A 17,388-nucleotide genomic window follows, 5' to 3' on the forward strand; every position below is an offset into this window, starting at 1 on the left:
GCATCACGTAGTAAGATTAGCTAATTAACCGGAATAAGAGCACATGTGTTTTCAAAAACAAAATATCATGCTTAGTACAGGCCGATCTTTGATCGGGCGAGCAGGGGTGTTCATTGCATGACCTTCCCCTCTCGTGCCCAAGTTTCTGAGCCGAGGCAACTTTGGTGATGATGGACACGTGCTTAAATTTCTCCAAAATAAAATATTTAGGTGGCGACTCTGTATCTGGCAAAGCAGTCCATGTTTGACACTTCTTTATAAAAATCAGTTTTCCAAAACGATTTGCCAGATTTGGACATTTTGGTGATTTATCAGTCTCACATTGCACTTTGTGAGATTAGATTCAGAACCGTGACATTGAGTCCGAACTGTAGTAACCTAGAGAACAAATCGAATTCGCGCCCTCATAAGCGTGGATATCGGAGAGTTCTCGCGGGGTGCGTCTATGACAGAGACGTTTCTGATGACCCATAGAGAGACGGCCATAAAGGCATTCTGATGACCCATAAAGGGACGCAAATATCACATAATGCTATGGATGTCACGGGTACATTTCAGAAACTTGGACGATCATTCATTCATACAAAACATGGCTTTTCAGAAAACTAATCATGTCATATTATCAGAAAATAATCAAAGTCTAACATAACTTTACAGAGTTATTACTTACAAATAACAGATGACTCCAAATAGACGAATGGAGTAGGCGATTTAGATACCTTGTGGCGCGTGACCTACATAGGTACAAAACGAATACATATTGAATTACATACCTGGAAACATTACCTTTGCTCTTTTCTTATTTTGGTGTGTCTTTAGGAATACTTAGGATGGAATGAGGATGCAAAAATGCACTTGAAAACACTTAACAAACTTGCTAAAAATAAGGTCATCGCTCGAGTGCAACTTCCTACGCTCGAGCGGACATGCAAAATGTAAGTGGTCGCTCGAGCGCAAGATCTGTCACTCGAGCGGTCTGTAAACTTAAGCAAAAGTGTTGGTTGCTAGATTTTTTCGCTTGACGCTCGCTCGAGTGTGAGAGACGTGCCTCTGCTCGAGCATAACTTTTGTCGCTCGAGCGGCCTACAAAACAAAAGAACTTCTGGGAGCATGCATTTCATGCTCGAGCAGACTTCTAGTCGCTCGAGCGAAAGTACACGCACTTAGAGTAGTCACTCGAGAGTAGGAGCAGAATTTTGGAATTTCTAAATTTGCTCCCAAGCTCAAAACTCAATTTCAAAACCTCCAAAAGACACCCTTTTGGACCAAAACTTAGTAAAACATTGAGAAACTCATAATACATGATAAATTATAAACTATTTTGCAAAATCAAACCCAAAAGCTATGCCAATTGTAGTGAACAAAACTTGAAACTTAGATAACATAACTTGCATGTAATGTCATGAATTCCAACCTTCCAAAACATGATCAAATGAATCATTAAGCTCAAAAACAAGTTGAATTCTTTGAACCAAACCAAGATATGAACATGCATGGGAAAATTCTTGTAAAAACAATTTCAAAACTTCATGATATGCACATGCATGTATGATTTGAGTTACAATTGTTTAATCCTAGTTCATTCTCATGTTAGACCACCTCCTTTGAATTTTTACAAAAACTAACTCAATTACACAACTAAGAGTTAGATTTCTTACCTTAGATGCTCAACTATAGTCTTTCTAGAGTTATTTGGTTGAAATTCCTACCCAAATCTCCAAATTCTTAACCAACTCCCATTTTGAAGCCACTTTCCTCTTAGTCTCTCTCTCTCTCTCTCTCTCTACACATTTGAACTCAATCAAGAGGAAATGAGAGTGCAAAAAGTGTATATGAGGTGTTGAGGTGCTGAAGTGGCCTTATATAGGTTTGGCTAATAGCCTAATTACTTTGTTGATCAACTAATCAATTGACATTAATTTATTCTAATTTAATTCGTTCTAAATCGAATTTAATTAAACTTATCATAAAATTTTAAAATTCCCAAATAATACATAAATCAAGTCAATTTCTGAATCGGATGCCGATAAGACCTTCAATTCGCAAACCGAAACAAAAGCATGAATATATCTTCCTACGAAAGATAGATAAAAGTATAAATAATGCATCACACATGTATTTAATTCAAGATTCGATCTCAATAACTTATTAGACATATTAAATCATGAATTAACGTTAATCATGAATTGAGATTGTTATACATAGTTCATTGATAAACTTAAAATCTTCCTGTCATACCACACAAGAACAAAATTAAAGCACATTAAAAAATAATTCTTTTTCTCATCATTTCCTATCAAGTAGAAGTTGCATTGATACCAAAAAAAGAAAGATAATAAGAGTATAGTCAACACCAAAATCCAAATGCTAACATACGTGGAATTAGGGATTAGGGAGAGAGAGAGTGATGAAATTGTCCCAACTTTTTTTTTTCTTTTGGGTTTAGATAGTTCAAAAATGAATATATATAAAACAAAATAATGTATAATTTGGGTTTATTAGGGATCAATTAAAATTATAGGTAAAAGTAGTTGATCATTTTACAACCAAATAGACTTGTCTAAAAAATGTATTAACATGATTAAATATATATATATATTTTTTAAATTCTTTTATTTTGTCTTTAAAAATATAATTTTTGCAAACAAATTATTTTTGTCCCTAAAAATTTGTTTCTAAAATCTTAATTTCTTGTAGTGTTATTCCCACTCTCATTTTTTATATGCATTTCATATTTTGTTCTTTATATTGTAAAAAAACTACACACAACACAATTTTAATACATATTAATAATAAAGTTTAGAATGTATTATAAAAAGGGTAAATTACACTGATTTCCTTTGAATTTTTTTTTTTTAAAAAAATATCACAAATTTTATAGTTTGATATAATTACATTAAATTTCTTTGAAATTTTAATTTATATAACACTTAAATCCCTTTTTATTCATAATTCCTTAGCTACATGGATAGAAAAAAAAATGATATTGTTATCTTTTTATATTGAAATGTATTTTTATAGCTAAGGATAGAAAAAAAAATGATATTGTTATCTTTTTATATTGAAATGTATTTTTATTTTTGTTCTCACATTATCTGTATTAATTTTAATTTATTTATTTTTATTAAAAAAAATTAATATAATTATATTAAAATGATGAGACTTTAGTTTGGGACGAGAGTAAATCCAGTCCAAATTATCAATGGTACGGGAGCAACTAACGTGGACCAAATTAGTCATACTTTTGACTAACGACTTTTGACTAACGACTTTTCAATAAAATCTTTATTTTGTTTCTATAATTAGCAAAACCGATGCGCAGTCTTTACGTGACGAAATGCCAACAGGAACACAATCCACAATAATACCGAAGTACAATAGAACTAAAAACAGTGAACCCCACAAAAATACTTTCACAACAATGTTACATACGGGTGTACAATAGAATTAAAAAGAGTGAACCCCCAAAAATAATTTTACAACAATTTTACATACGGGTTATTTGGTGTCTGGAGGATAGTCACGTGTTATTTTAAAGTATTTGTTAGTAAAATTTTTATTAGATTTAAATTGATAGAATTGTAATTAAAATCTCATTAAACAAACACAATGATCAAGCAATTGTATTGAGATTCTATGCGTTAAAAATTCAAGGACTTCTTTAGAGTGATAATAATGATAAAACAAGCAAGAAAAAAAGAGAGAAAGAAGAAGAAGACGATAATATAAATGATTGAATGAACAATTAAATACAAATAAATTACATTAAAACTACTTCTATTTAAGTTTTAAACAAGTCCTATGTAGATTAGATCTACTCCTAGGATAAAAAAGAAATGAAAATCAAATATGTATTGATTTGTTGGTGTCTTTATAATAGAGTTATCAATGACAATTTATACCAAAAAAAAAAATGTAGGAAAAACTTCTATTAACCATCATCTAACTACCACTACAAGAAAATACATTTTTGGCGACCACTTTTGGCTACCAAATGGCTTTTAGTCGCCAAAAGTTATGGAATTGGCTACCAAAAATAATATTAGTCGGCAAAAGTCAAATTTTTAGCTATTAATTTCTTTTAGTCGGGGAATGTTGATTATTGGCGACTAAAAAAAATTTAGTCAGTAAAAATGCAACAATTGGCTACTAAAAAATATTTTAGTCGCCAAAGATGCAACAATTGGCTACTAATCACAATTTAGTCGGTAAAAATACAACAATTGGCTACTAAAAAATATTTTAGTAGCTAAAAATGTCACAATTGGCGACTAAAAAATAGTTTAGTCGCTGTATAGTTAGTTTTGGCTACGAAAATTATTTAGTCAGTATTTAATTTACTTTTAGCAACTAAATTTTAGTCGGCAATTATAATTAAAAATTTTAAAAATTAGACTTCAGATTTTGGGGGGCAAAATTAATTAGCTACTAAATATTTCGTCGGAGAAAAGCCTTTATTTATTATGGGTGACTAACTTTTTTAGTCGGGAAAGAAAATAACTAGGTTTAAGAAATACACTCCCAGACGCTCTAACTCTCTCATACATCTCTGTCTGCCTCTGCTCTCCTCCGGCTCTCTCTTTCTTTCTCTCTCTCTCTCTCTCTCTCTCTCTCTCTCGCTTTTGTCTCCATCGTTAACGGAGCATCACCGCCATCGCACACGAGCACAACCTTTAATCCACCATTGGAGCATCATAGCCATCGCACAGGTATGTCCTCTCTATTCCCCTAATTTCAGCCTCTAGGGTTTTCTTCTTCCTGTTGCATACCTTCAACCAAACCCAACCCCAAATTGACCCATGTTAAGGTTGAGGCATCTGTTCATTCATTGTCCTTGGATATGGAGGATATGGGTTGAATTACTAGAATGGTGGAATGTTCACTGGGTTACACCATAATCTTTTTTAAATTTGTCACACTGGGGGTTTGGGTTTAAATTTGGGAAGCTGGAAAAGAAGATGTTGAGGCCATGGTTTGGTCAATTTGGAAGGCTCATTAAGTATGTTTGTTTTTTTTCTATCTATTGCTCTTGCTTGTTTGTTTTTCTCTACCTACTGCTCTTACTTGGCCTGTTTCGTCCATGCTTGTATTTGTTGTTGTCTTCTGACCCTTTTGCTCACCATGTGTTTGACAAAATGTTCAAATGAAACTGGACAATGCTCATGTGTTTGACATCTGTTTATGAGGTTTGGTAGTGCCCAGATTGAAGTGTTTAAACCGGGGGGGTGGTTTAAAATCTATTTTTACAAAATATCAGCCCAACAATCTGATTTAATTGTTATATATATCTGAGAGGGGAGATTTGCACCGTTAGTACGGCCGAGCTAAGACGACAAGGATCTGTTTTGCTCAGTCTTAAAGACCGGCTGCCCGGCGTGAACTAAGCCTGGCCGAGCTACGACTCGCAAATATCCGGCAGTGCACACAGCCAAGTGGCGAGACTGGGCTACGGATAGCTTGGGCTAAACTATGGACAAGCGAGGCTTGGTACGTCTCTGACCGGTGAGCCGAGATGGGCAGATTCCAGAGAACCTTGGATGAAGGTAGACCGGACGGAGGCCGACATGCCTCACAACCGGTATGCCACGACGAACCGGACAACTCCAGCCCGATCCATGGGCGTCTCCCCCCCCCCCCCGGCCGCCCCTTTGCCAAGGGGCAATCCGGTGGGGCATAGCGCGGTTGAGCGCCTGTAGCGATAGTTCTTCTTGGGAAATAGGCCGGTCGTGGTACTACGGTCAGGTGTGCCACCTGGGCCAATGGCACGAAGGAAGGGACATCTGCTCCACATATGCCTCAATACCGTTAGGCAGTTCTACGTGTACTGTTGGGAGGACTAAGCCTTTACACGCGTAAGGTGGTGAGAGGCGAGTACTGCCACCTGTCTTGGGAAGGACAGCAGAGGTAGTGCACGCATAATCTTGAGGCTGCATGGCCAGCCTTGAAATAGGGAGGAGGGCGAATGTTAGAGGTATGCAACTTTTTCCCCAAAAGAAAACACTCTCTCTCTATCTCTCTTCTCCTTCCTCAAGTAGACTGACTTGATCGTCGGAGGGTCTTTCTGGCACACCACCGCCGGGCAGCTCACCGTTTCTGTGTTACCAGGTAGACGTCGTCAAGAGAAGCTTAGAGTACAAGGAGTACGGAAACCAGTGGATATTTTTCCCCCGTACAATATCTTACCTTGTTCTATGTGATCTATATGACTTCATTTATTAGGGAGTAATTTAGTCGAATTGAAAGGTGCTACAAGTATAGGACAAAGGCAAAATAGAACTTTGGTTGAGTCCAAGCTTATTCCTTAGAAAACAAAAGGATCACAATTCTTTTTTTACTTGCAATTGATCAAAATAGGGGGAAGGAAAGAAAGAAATAAAGGTTTCTTCAACGGCTTATGATAAGATGCTTATGAAAAGTTTAGAACACACCAAAGACACTATTTATTGTTTCAATTGCATCATAGCATGATTAAAACACTGGTCTTAAACCCTAAAGCATTGGGCTCATGACTCGTAGGTTTTGACAACAGGTAAATGGCACTCTTTTTTCTCGTAATTGCATGCCAGATTATTTATTTTTTTGGGTTGTACCTGAATGCATTAGCACCTGCAGTATGTGGGAATTTCCAACACAAATGGTGGACAAGTTTTTTAAGCCTTATTTTTTTCATTGTAGCGTATGATGTACTTCTTTGAGATAATCACATGCAAGAATTTTTGTACTTCGGCTGTGAAACATTGACAACATATTGATACAAGGGGTACCCTGGACAGGTGTGTCTGAGGATGCTGTTTCAGGTCACATACAATTGCTAATTCCTGGAGAAACATCATGTTTTGCATGTGCACCACCTTTGGTAGGTTCAATCATTTTTCCGATTTTGGATAATTTTGGAGTTATAACCCTACATTGGGAACCTTCATGTAGTTGTGCAGTTTTGAACTTACATATGGTTAAACTAAGCTAGTGTGATTATGTTTAATTGGTACAAAAATGGTACATATGCAGTAGAAAATTGTTTTTGGGTCACTAGGCTAAATTATTGCACTTCTTTTGTAACAATTTACACATTGATGAATTGGCAAATCAAAATTGAACGTTCGGTTTATCTTTTTCTCTAGGTTGTAGCATCTGGAGTAGATGAACGAACGCTCAAGCGTGAAGGGGTCTGTGCTGCATCTTTACCTACTACCATGGTAATGATTTTACTCCATCTTCCAAGCTCTTTTGACTTCTATCTTCCTCTTTCTCAGTATGGGGGTTGACTTTTAAATATGGCAAAGATTTTTGTTCCTCGGTACAAATGTTCTTATGGATTGTAGATGCAGATTTGCAATGGAAATTTGACATGCTTATTCTGCAACATTGCTTTTGTCATCCATAATTTATTCTTTGATGCCTTTAGTACTCGAGCAATTTGTTACCTTTCCAATTTTATGCTACTTTCTTCATACATGTCGAGACAAGTAAATTTGATTTTTAAATAGTTGATTGTGCTGCCAATGGACCATGTAAATTTGTCATTTATCCATTTCCTCTGCTGCCATTTTTACACATGGTGACTTGAATTGGTTTGTAGGGCGTTGTTGCTGGGCTTTTAGTTCAGAACACAGTCAAGTATTTGCTGAAGTTTGGATATGTATCCCCATACTTGGTAAATACTGAGCCAACTCTCTCTCTCTCTCTCTCTCTCTCTCTCTCTCTCTCTCATTAAATTGTAACACATTATTTGGAAAATTGAACTATTTAACATATTTGTAACAAAACGTTCAATTTATTGAATCTTCTTCATCAATTCATTCTGTTTTGCTGTTAAAAAGGAGTTTTTCTAAATACTTGCATTTATTTGGGCCTCTGGCTTAATTTATAAATTGGAACAACCGGTGTGTGTTCTAATTTGACATTTATATGTAAGAAATCAATAGTTGTGTGCCAATTATCATGATTTAATCTTAGATAAGTTACTGGCTGAACTGGAGGGTCATGCTTTGTATCATTTGAGTGTTGTTGTCATTGATTATTACATCCCTTCTTATTTCAAAATACGAAGGACCACGCATATATAACAACTTTTCAGTCTTGCATATATGGTATAACAATGGTTACTGCTGCAGGTTTCAGATGGTGACCACATTGATAGATTAATATCTTGCCTGCATATGGCTCTTCCATTTTTTACGGTACAAACTGTATTTGCAATCAATTTTACCAAATTTAGTGGATTATATGATTATCTGTCCACCTTAACTTTTTTTTTTTTTTTTTTTTGGGTTTCCAGAGGGGTGCATCAAGTAATAGGTTTCTCAACTATTTGAACAAGAATATTGTACCTGTTTTTGATAAGGTAATTAGTACTTTCCACTAATTATTTTATTTGGAGATTAAAATAAATAATAGAGTTTGTAATTGTCCTACATTTTGCGCATTTGAACTTAAACCCAACGTTTATAATGTCCCAACTTTGTTTTTGCCAACTTACATTACTTGATAATTGACTTCAATGTGTTACCTCATTTGGTAATGAAATATCATACAGAAGAATGCATTATAAATCATAATGATAACTATGTATTATTACAACTTATGAGCAACTTTTCTCAGGCTTTTTGTAGCACATGACGTAACTTTAAAAAGGGAAAAATAGCTCTTGTATTAGTAAGTTTGTTGTATTATTATCTGAATCTAAAGAAGATCCAATCCCAGCAAAATACTTTTTCTTCATGACGAGGAACCCCTCCAAGGCAAGGCCACTTTGGGCTGACCCATTGGAGGTTGGTCAAGCAAGGCTGGAGTAAGGTCACTTGGTTGACCAAACCATGTAGGATGGTCAACCAATGAAATTCCCGAGAGCTAGGTAGGAACCCATAGGAGTGGTCAAATAATCTTAGACCAATTCTAGGTGGCTTGATCGACTCCAATGCATAACCCCAACTATGACAAGCGTTTGGTGGTGGGACAAACAAGTCTTGGTAGAACATAGCATGGAAAGGACATATCAAGTGTTCAAATATTTGGCCAATTTGGTGATAATGCAAATATGGTGTTCTTTTTCAAAAATAAACCTAGGAAAGAGCCATGTATTAGAGGTGAAGTAGATGCCTCAATGAAATTGGGCTACAGAATCCCAGTTCCTGATCTCACATTTTAGTTTAGTTAACTTGTGGTGCTTATGTTGGATGTACTTTGTCAAGGAAAGTGGCCCTAACTTGGAAGTGAGGTTAAATCTGGAAAGAACAGGTGATACAATTGTTGAGAGCTCCTTGTTTAGTGCAATAATGTAGGTTTTCTTTTTTTCCATGACTCTTCTTTCAATGGAGCCTTATTTTTTTGCATCGACTATAATTATGTCAGCTTGAACAATTTGTTTTGAACTTGTGGTTGTGAAAGACCACTTTTGTGATGGAGCTATTTCTCTGCCCCCCCTTCTCTCCTAGTCTTGATTGGTTCAATAGATATAGAGAGCTTCTTTGCTTCTTCAAACCAGTTATTCTTGTGTTAGGAGCGTCTTGTTGATAGATGCCTTTCAGAAGAATGACTCGGTATATACAATAGAAAATCTGGCAAAATTATGAACGAGCTTTTGAAGCCGTACTCTGATTTTTAGGGAGGATTGTTTTTTATCCTATTTCATCCTTCTTTTTTGGCACTTTCAAGAACCTCATATTTAGCTAGTTTTATAAGAAACACACCTTTGTACGGCTTGGCCTTACCAAGGATAGGACTGCACTTGTTGTTACCACTTTGGCCACAAAGCCAATGGTCTTCTTTCACCTTTTTAGTCAATATGATATAGGGTATGAACCAGGAGGTATCTCAATGTACACTCATTCCTGTTTATGAACAAATTGCGTATAGATGATTACAACAAAATCCATCGTGTTCGATATTACGTGATGGGTATTGGACAACCAAGATTTAGATTTTTGCTACATACTTTACCTGTTGAAGTAACAAAGTATTGATGAGCATTCTGACATTATGCCATTTTCTTCCCCTTCTGGATTATGGAGGTTCCTTCCTTTATTTATTTGTTTATGTTTGACACTTGATATAGTGTTGGCATCTCTATGGTTGATGATGTGCAGGTTGAGAACCATAGATGATTTAACTAAAGCTATGGTGAAGAAATTAAATCAAGGAATGACAGAGCACAACAAAGCGATGGCAGCTGCTAAAACTGCAGGATAGAATCGAGGATTTTGATGTCGAGCAAGGCATTAATTCAAATGAATCCAATGGGGAAAAGCACTTGGAATCTAAGCTAATTTGGAATGGTAGAAATTAGCATATATGCTAATTTAGGTTGTGGTACATATGTCCTTTTTGTTAATTAATTTGGTTAGTCCTGTATTATGTATGAAATGAAATTATTGACGTTAGATTAGACTTGGTTCGTATGGAATTTGTATTATATATACAATTGGACGTTCAATATTAATGTTTTGGATGGTTGGAGCTAAAATGTGTGCACATTGTTGAATGCTTGAATGGTTGATAATATATTCAGCTTTGATGGATTATATTGGTTATACAGGATACAGGTTGTATTAAAAATGGATACAGGTTGTTTAGAATTTTTTAAAAAAAAAAGAAAAAAAAAAGAAAGTATTTGGCCACCAAATATTTTGGTAGCCAAATATGTAATCAAATGTTTTGGTGACTAATAATTTAGTAGCAAAAACATAACCAAAATTTTTTTTGTGACTCAATAGTTAGTAACGAAAACAATTGAGAATGAGAGAAAGAAACTATTGGCCACTAAATTTTTTAGTCACGAAAAAAAAGGGTATCATTTAGCGACTAAAACATTTGGTGGCAAAAAGTAATGTATTCTATTGGTGACCAAAATATTTAGTCTCTAATAGTTGGTTAAAATTTTCATGTAGAACTTTTAGTGACGAACACTTTAGTCGCCGAATGCACCTTTTGCCGACTAAATACAGTTTCATAGCCAAATGTGTACTTTTGGCGACTAATTATTTAGTAGCTGAAGGTGACACCTTCCCCGACCACAACAACTTAGTAGCCAAAAAGCCTCATTCGGCGACTAAAGGTTTTAGTGGCGGAAACATAACATTTGCCGACTAAACTAATATTAGTAGCCAAATGTAGTCACTCTCGGCGACCAAACGAAATTTAGTCGCCAATACTATCACCAACAAGGTAAAGGCGACGAGCTTGGCGACAAAATATTTTAGTCGCTAAATTGTTTCAGCGACTAAATATTGGACTTTTGGCGACCAATATTTTGGTAGCCAAAAGTGACATTTCTTGTAGTGTACTCATATAACTTCTACCTTCTTACATTGCCACTTATCCTCTATCCTTTGAATCTTTAAAATTTGACCTAACTTCTTGGAACTTTCAATATTTTCCTCCATAATCATAATAATAATAACAATAATAATAATTATAAAGTTTAAACTTAGTTATAATCTATAAAATTTTTATTTATAATGTAAACAATGCCCCCAACTCTTTAAGAATGAGTATTCGAATTCTTGATGAATTGTATGAACATAAATATATAAGAGAAACTATGAAAATTATAATTGATTAGCCATATATATATAATTTTTTGTTTGTTGTGGTTACATCTAAATACTCTCTTATTACTGTCATATAAAAAATATAAATAAAATTCAGAATTTCTTTTTGTAAATCACTTTATCAAAATTAATTTTTGATATGAACCACAACGCCATTGTAGTTATTAGATGACAGAAATCATAATATCAATTGACTTTAGAAAATAAAATTTTTTGACAAAATTAATAATGTCAAAAAATTCAAATTCATCAAATGTGGAATGTTCATAATTTTTAGTCATGTTTGGCTTAAAATCATACCCCCTAATTAAATTTTCACAATCATTTTGTGATTTTTTTTTTAAATCAAATTTAGCCATATTTGGCTTAAAACCACGCCCTCCAATTGGATTTTCATCATCATTTTGTGATGGTTGTTCATCAAATTTAAAATTATACTTTCTAATTGAATATTCACCATTATTTTGTAATGGTTGTTCAACATTCTTTATCATAGTTGACTTAAAACCGTATCCTCCAATTGGATTAAAATGCTCAATAGCAAAAAAAGTTGGTCCTCTTTTTTAATTAATGGCTTAAAATATTGCCCCTCAAACTTGCCATTTTCATAACTTAATTTTTCCTTGGCCATGATATTTGTGGAGAGAAAGTTTTGCTTGGAAACACCTCTTAGAAATACATAAAACTTGTGTTTTTTTAGATTCTCTAATTTTTAACTCCAATGTTGGATTTTCATCATCATTTTGTGATGGTTGTTCATCAAATTTAAAATTATACTTTCTAATTGAATATTCACCATTATTTTGTAATGGTTGTTCAACATTCTTTATCATAGTTGACTTAAAACCGTATCCTCCAATTGGATTAAAATGCTCAATAGCAAAAAAAGTTGGTCCTCTTTTTTAATTAATGGCTTAAAATATTGCCCCTCAAACTTGCCATTTTCATAACTTAATTTTTCCTTGGCCATGATATTTGTGGAGAGAAAGTTTTGCTTGGAAACACCTCTTAGAAATACATAAAACTTGTGTTTTTTTAGATTCTCTAATTTTTAACTCCAATGTTGAATTTCTCCATCAACTTGATAAAATCAACAACTAAGTTGACGAGTTTTTTCATCAAAGTAATTTATATTTTTTTGCATCAAATAATATGGCAGTGATGAAATTATTTGAAATTTTTTCCAATCAAGAGAATTAATTTCTTCTTGTAAAGCCAAAATTTCACTATTGCACTAATAAATTTAATCCTCACAACGCCGAATTATTCTTTCCATATTATTTATCATGCCATGATGTTAGCAATAGACGGTAGAATCATTATCATAATATTGACAATTATTATACATGGAAGACGAGACATTCCAATAATCATTCATGCCCATTAGAACATTACTACTCTATTGGTAGTTTGCATCCATGGGTGCACAATATGCAAACATGCCACTTGATGGCATAATTTCTTGATATTTTGTTTGTATCATTTTTTTCTTTCTCAAAGTTAGGACGATGTCTCATTGGGTGTGCCAAAAATTGTTAGTAAAATTTTTGTTAGGCTTAGATCAACAGAGCTTTAACTAAAATCTCACTAAATAACACAATGATCAAGCAATTGTGTTGAGGTTCTATGCCTTAAAAATTCAAGGACTTCCTTAGAGTAAAAATAATGACAAAACAAACAAGAAAAAAGAGAGAAAGAAGAAGAAGATGATGTAACTGATTGAATGAACAATCAAATACAAGTAAAGTACATTAAAACTACTCATATCTAAGTTTAAACTACTCCTATGTAGATTAGATCTACTTCTAGGATAGAAAAGAAATGAAAATCAAGTCATTGTAACATGCTAGGGGAGTACCCGTGCGCGTTAAACAATTCGGACCCTCGGTTTCTTTGATGTAGTCTCACAAGTACAATGTGAAACGTAAATGAGAGTTCACATTTGACAACTTTTAGAAAATTCATTTTATTGCAAAAACATTTGCCAGAGATGGATTACCTCATCAAATCTTAGAGTCACCACCTAATATTTATTTCGGAAAAATTAGGAAACCCGTGACTCATGCTAAGGCCACTGTTCGTCGTAACCAAGGATGCTTAGCTCAGAACCTTAGGTATGAAAGGGGAAGGTCATTAATTGAGCACCCCTGCTCACCTAATCAAAAGATCGGCCTTTACTAATCATGATATGATTTTTATTTCCTTTATGTGTTCATATTCTGATTATTTAATAAATCCTAAAAAATTATTATGTGAAGCATACAAGTATAGACTATATCACCCATTTTGGAGCAACTTGATTTCATGTAGTTTTGAAAGAGTTTTGAACATGTACAATCCAAATAAATTGAGTTTGCAAACAAGAAAATCAACATTATTCCAAATTAAGTGGCACAACCTCCATCCATCGGCATTTATACAGTTATATCAAATAAGCAAATAGCCTCATGGTAGGATGTTAAACATAGTAAGAAAGACACACACAAGCGGGATACTAAAGCATAAAAACTTACATATTTACCAACGTCCCGTAAACAGCTATAAAACAAAGTTAGCAAAAATGCATGATCTTATATACAAAATCCTAATGCAATTCACACACGAGATGCAACTAAAGATTTGGCTTCTAAGATATGACATGTGAATCATCTCAAGAACATAAGGTAGCACACATAATCACATAGGATTTGATTAAATTCACAAATGCAAAATTAGCCGAATCAAAATGCATGAAATATGGATGCACAACAAGGATATAGAAAGGAGTGGGGCAGGAACTTTCTCTGCCACCACTCTGTAACCCCTTTCTTTTGCATCACTCTCTTCTGACATGGCCTCTTCCCGCGGTTCTCTTCCTTTTTTTCCAGACCTCAACGAGTCCACGATAGAGATGACCAATTCCGACTCCCCTGAACCTCAACCGCGTGCTCCTCCTCCTTCTTCTGTTTTCAGCTTTCTAGCAATATCAGTTGAGCAAATAATGGTGGCACAGTCTGACATCAAAGCTAACTCGTATACGTTGAGGTCATGTGTGGAGATCGTGACTGCGGTTTCCAACTTGTCCCGTCCACTGTAGAACAAGGCGTTTGATGTACATCAGTGAAATACACAACTCTCCCTGCTCCAACGTATGTACAAGGACTCTTGAGTAGAAATTAGTGCACTAAAAAGGTTGAACGAAGAACTGAAATCACAGGCCACCTTTGCGGTTCGATTCGGAGTTTCTTCGCACAACCACTTTGATGGCCGACGAGCAGTAATTTCTTTTGAAAGCTTTGCCAATGCCGAGGTAGAGTCTTCAAGGACTCCCCGAGAGTAAAGATAAAGCGAGGCAGCTGATGATAAAGTCGGGCAATGAAGCTGTGTGCTTGCCGGTGTTCTCGGGAAGCCATAAGAAGCCCCTATATAGAGATGTTTGCCTGCATCTTTTTAATCGTTTCAGAACCAGGTCTTCTTTTACCTCTTTCTCTTTCTCTTTCTTTTTCTCATTCTCCTCTTTTTTGTCTTTTCTCGATGATTCTGCTAGGTCTAGATGCGGAGGCTTAAAGTAACTCCCACTTCTAGTAATATGATCAATCTCTTCAGAATTCCAAGTTTCATTAGGGGAATTGACACCCCATCCTTCATCAGTGTAGGAAAAGTTTAGGTCACTGTCCTCCACCATTCTTCTTCAATTATTAAAAGGCAATTATTTGGAGAAGTCAATCAAATCTCCCTTCATGTTTATCAAAAGCTCCGGAGTTTGTGTTGCCACCGCCTCTACAAGGTTTTGGGGTTTTGGCTGGGGTTGAGGTGCATCTATCGTGCACATATCAATGCTCTCTGGAATAAGCACCTTGGGTTTGGATAGATGGGAAGGCGTGATGTATATACTGGGGTCATAGGTGGATGGCAACATATGGATTAGGTTCAAGCGAGGAAGCAGTTGGATTTTGTCATGAGGTGGTAGTGGATTGGTGATAATATTCCTTAACATAATATTCTCTATCTTAACAAAATATTCGTCTCTCTAATGGAATATTCTCCTAGAAAGGTAATTCGTCACTGTTTTTGAGACAGGAAGACTTGTTTCTAATTAAAACACTTAGCCAAAACAAGTTTAGGGTTGAAAATAAAGCTAGGGATGAAAATAAAGCTCAAATTTTATTTTCTTACTAAGGATTCTAAGAGAAACACTTTCTTGATTTCATCATCAGGTAATCAAAAGAAAGCACAAAAGTCTTAAGGTCGGTCAAAATAGGTTTCTACAGTCATGTATTGGTTTGTTGGTATCTTTACAATAGAGCCATCAATGGCAATTTATACCAAAAAATGTAGGAAAAAATTTCTATTAACCATCATCTAACCACCCATATAACTTCCACCTTCTTACATTGCCACTTGTCATCCATCCCTTGAATTTTCAAAACTTGACTTAACTTCTCTTAACTTTCAAGATTTTCTTGCATAATCATAATAATAATAATAATAACAATAATAATAAGTAATAGAAAGTTTAAACGTAGTTATAATGGATAGAAATTTTATTTATGGTGCAAACATTATAATTGATAAAAAAGATAGAATATATGATTTTATGTCAAGTGATTGAGAAATCTGAGAGATTATAGTGCATAATAATAAGTAAAGGAGTATGAACATGCAACGCTCCAAAAGTACTGAATAGTTTTTTCAATGTTGCATTCCTTAATTTATTATCCCTAAATGACCCTTAATGATGTGATATTGAAATTAAATCACAGTTGATAAAATGTTTGACAAAACAAAATTTAATACTTATCAAATATATTATTAAATTGATTTTAAAAAATAATAAATTAAATATTTCAAATATTTTTCATAATTTTATTACAAAAATAAATCCCCACATCTTTATCTTATCATCATACATAAAAGAGAATCCGAAACGTGATCAGATAGATATAGGAGGCTGCTTGGAACCTTCTTTGCCTTATTTTTATTTTGTTTCATTGATAAGCCATAGAGAATTTTTTATATTTTATTTTAGGCATATTATGTTTGGAGAAGTATGTCGTTGAATCGAATTTCAACCAAAGCATTTGGCTTTAGTTTATTAATACATGACCTTGCTTTTTAACATTTTATAATCATTGTTGTAAAATAGTGGGTTTCGACAAACTAAGTCTAATGATTATTCAATTATACAACACAACTAATCAATGTGCGTATCACTATTGGAACAGATTATCTAATAGATCTGTTATATATTATTGTACATGGTGTATTCTTCTAATAGTAAAAAATCCTGTAATTAGTTATCATTATTTTTTTTAAATATATTTTGAATAAAATAATTATTTGTACTCTTACTATAAGGTAGATGGATACAAGAATGATAGATTGAATCTACAAAAATAACTTCTCAACTTAGAATGTGATAACCATAAAAACTTAACAAAATTAGGAACTTACATTGTGTTTGATTGAGAGATTTAGAAAGAAAAAAGAAAAATATAAATAAAATATATATAAAATATATATTTTACTTAATTTCATACACATTTTATTTTTTTCTTTTTAAATCTTTCAATCAAATATAATATTATTAAATTCATTTTTTTATTTTATTTTTTATATAAAAGCATTAGATGAGGATGAATGTGGACTATAGAGTGCGCCACCCACAATAAAAATGCATTCCCCCCTTTACAAAAGAAGATTGACAATGTTGATTAAGATAATATTAAAAAAAATTCTTAATTGCCATCGCGACATTGGATATAAATAACTGAGGTTACAAAAAGTCCCTATAATATATAAAAGTTTTAGTGACAATTTTTTGTCCTTAAAAATATAAATTTTGTTACAAAAAAATATT

The 17,388-nt window shown here is 34.0% G+C and overlaps 1 protein-coding gene across 1 annotated transcript; it reads left to right on the plus strand.

Moving 5' to 3' along the window:
- Nucleotides 1-6,324: 6,324 nt before the first annotated feature.
- On the plus strand, nucleotides 6,325-10,462 carry LOC145805828 (apoptosis inhibitor 5-like protein API5). Its single transcript, XM_082901037.1, has 6 exons — nucleotides 6,325-6,856; nucleotides 7,122-7,196; nucleotides 7,580-7,654; nucleotides 8,115-8,180; nucleotides 8,279-8,344; nucleotides 10,086-10,462. The coding sequence occupies exons 2-6, from the start codon at nucleotides 7,194-7,196 to the stop codon at nucleotides 10,101-10,103; spliced, it is 228 nt and encodes a 75-aa protein (XP_082757163.1). The 5' UTR covers nucleotides 6,325-6,856; nucleotides 7,122-7,193; the 3' UTR covers nucleotides 10,104-10,462.
- The last annotated feature ends 6,926 nt before the right edge of the window (nucleotides 10,463-17,388 follow it).

This window comes from Camellia sinensis, chromosome 13, assembly GCF_055761805.1.
Source record: "Camellia sinensis isolate YWXY chromosome 13, ASM5576180v1, whole genome shotgun sequence".
NCBI classification, from domain to species: Eukaryota; Viridiplantae; Streptophyta; class Magnoliopsida; order Ericales; family Theaceae; genus Camellia; species Camellia sinensis.

What these genes read in the sequence shown, in the direction of transcription:
- LOC145805828 (XM_082901037.1), top strand. An exon ending in GATATGTATCCCCATACTTG is followed by an intron (nt 7,655 to 8,114) that starts GTAAATACTGAG and finishes TTACTGCTGCAG; the next exon opens with GTTTCAGATGGTGACCACAT. An exon ending in TGGCTCTTCCATTTTTTACG is followed by an intron (nt 8,181 to 8,278) that starts GTACAAACTGTA and finishes TTGGGTTTCCAG; the next exon opens with AGGGGTGCATCAAGTAATAG.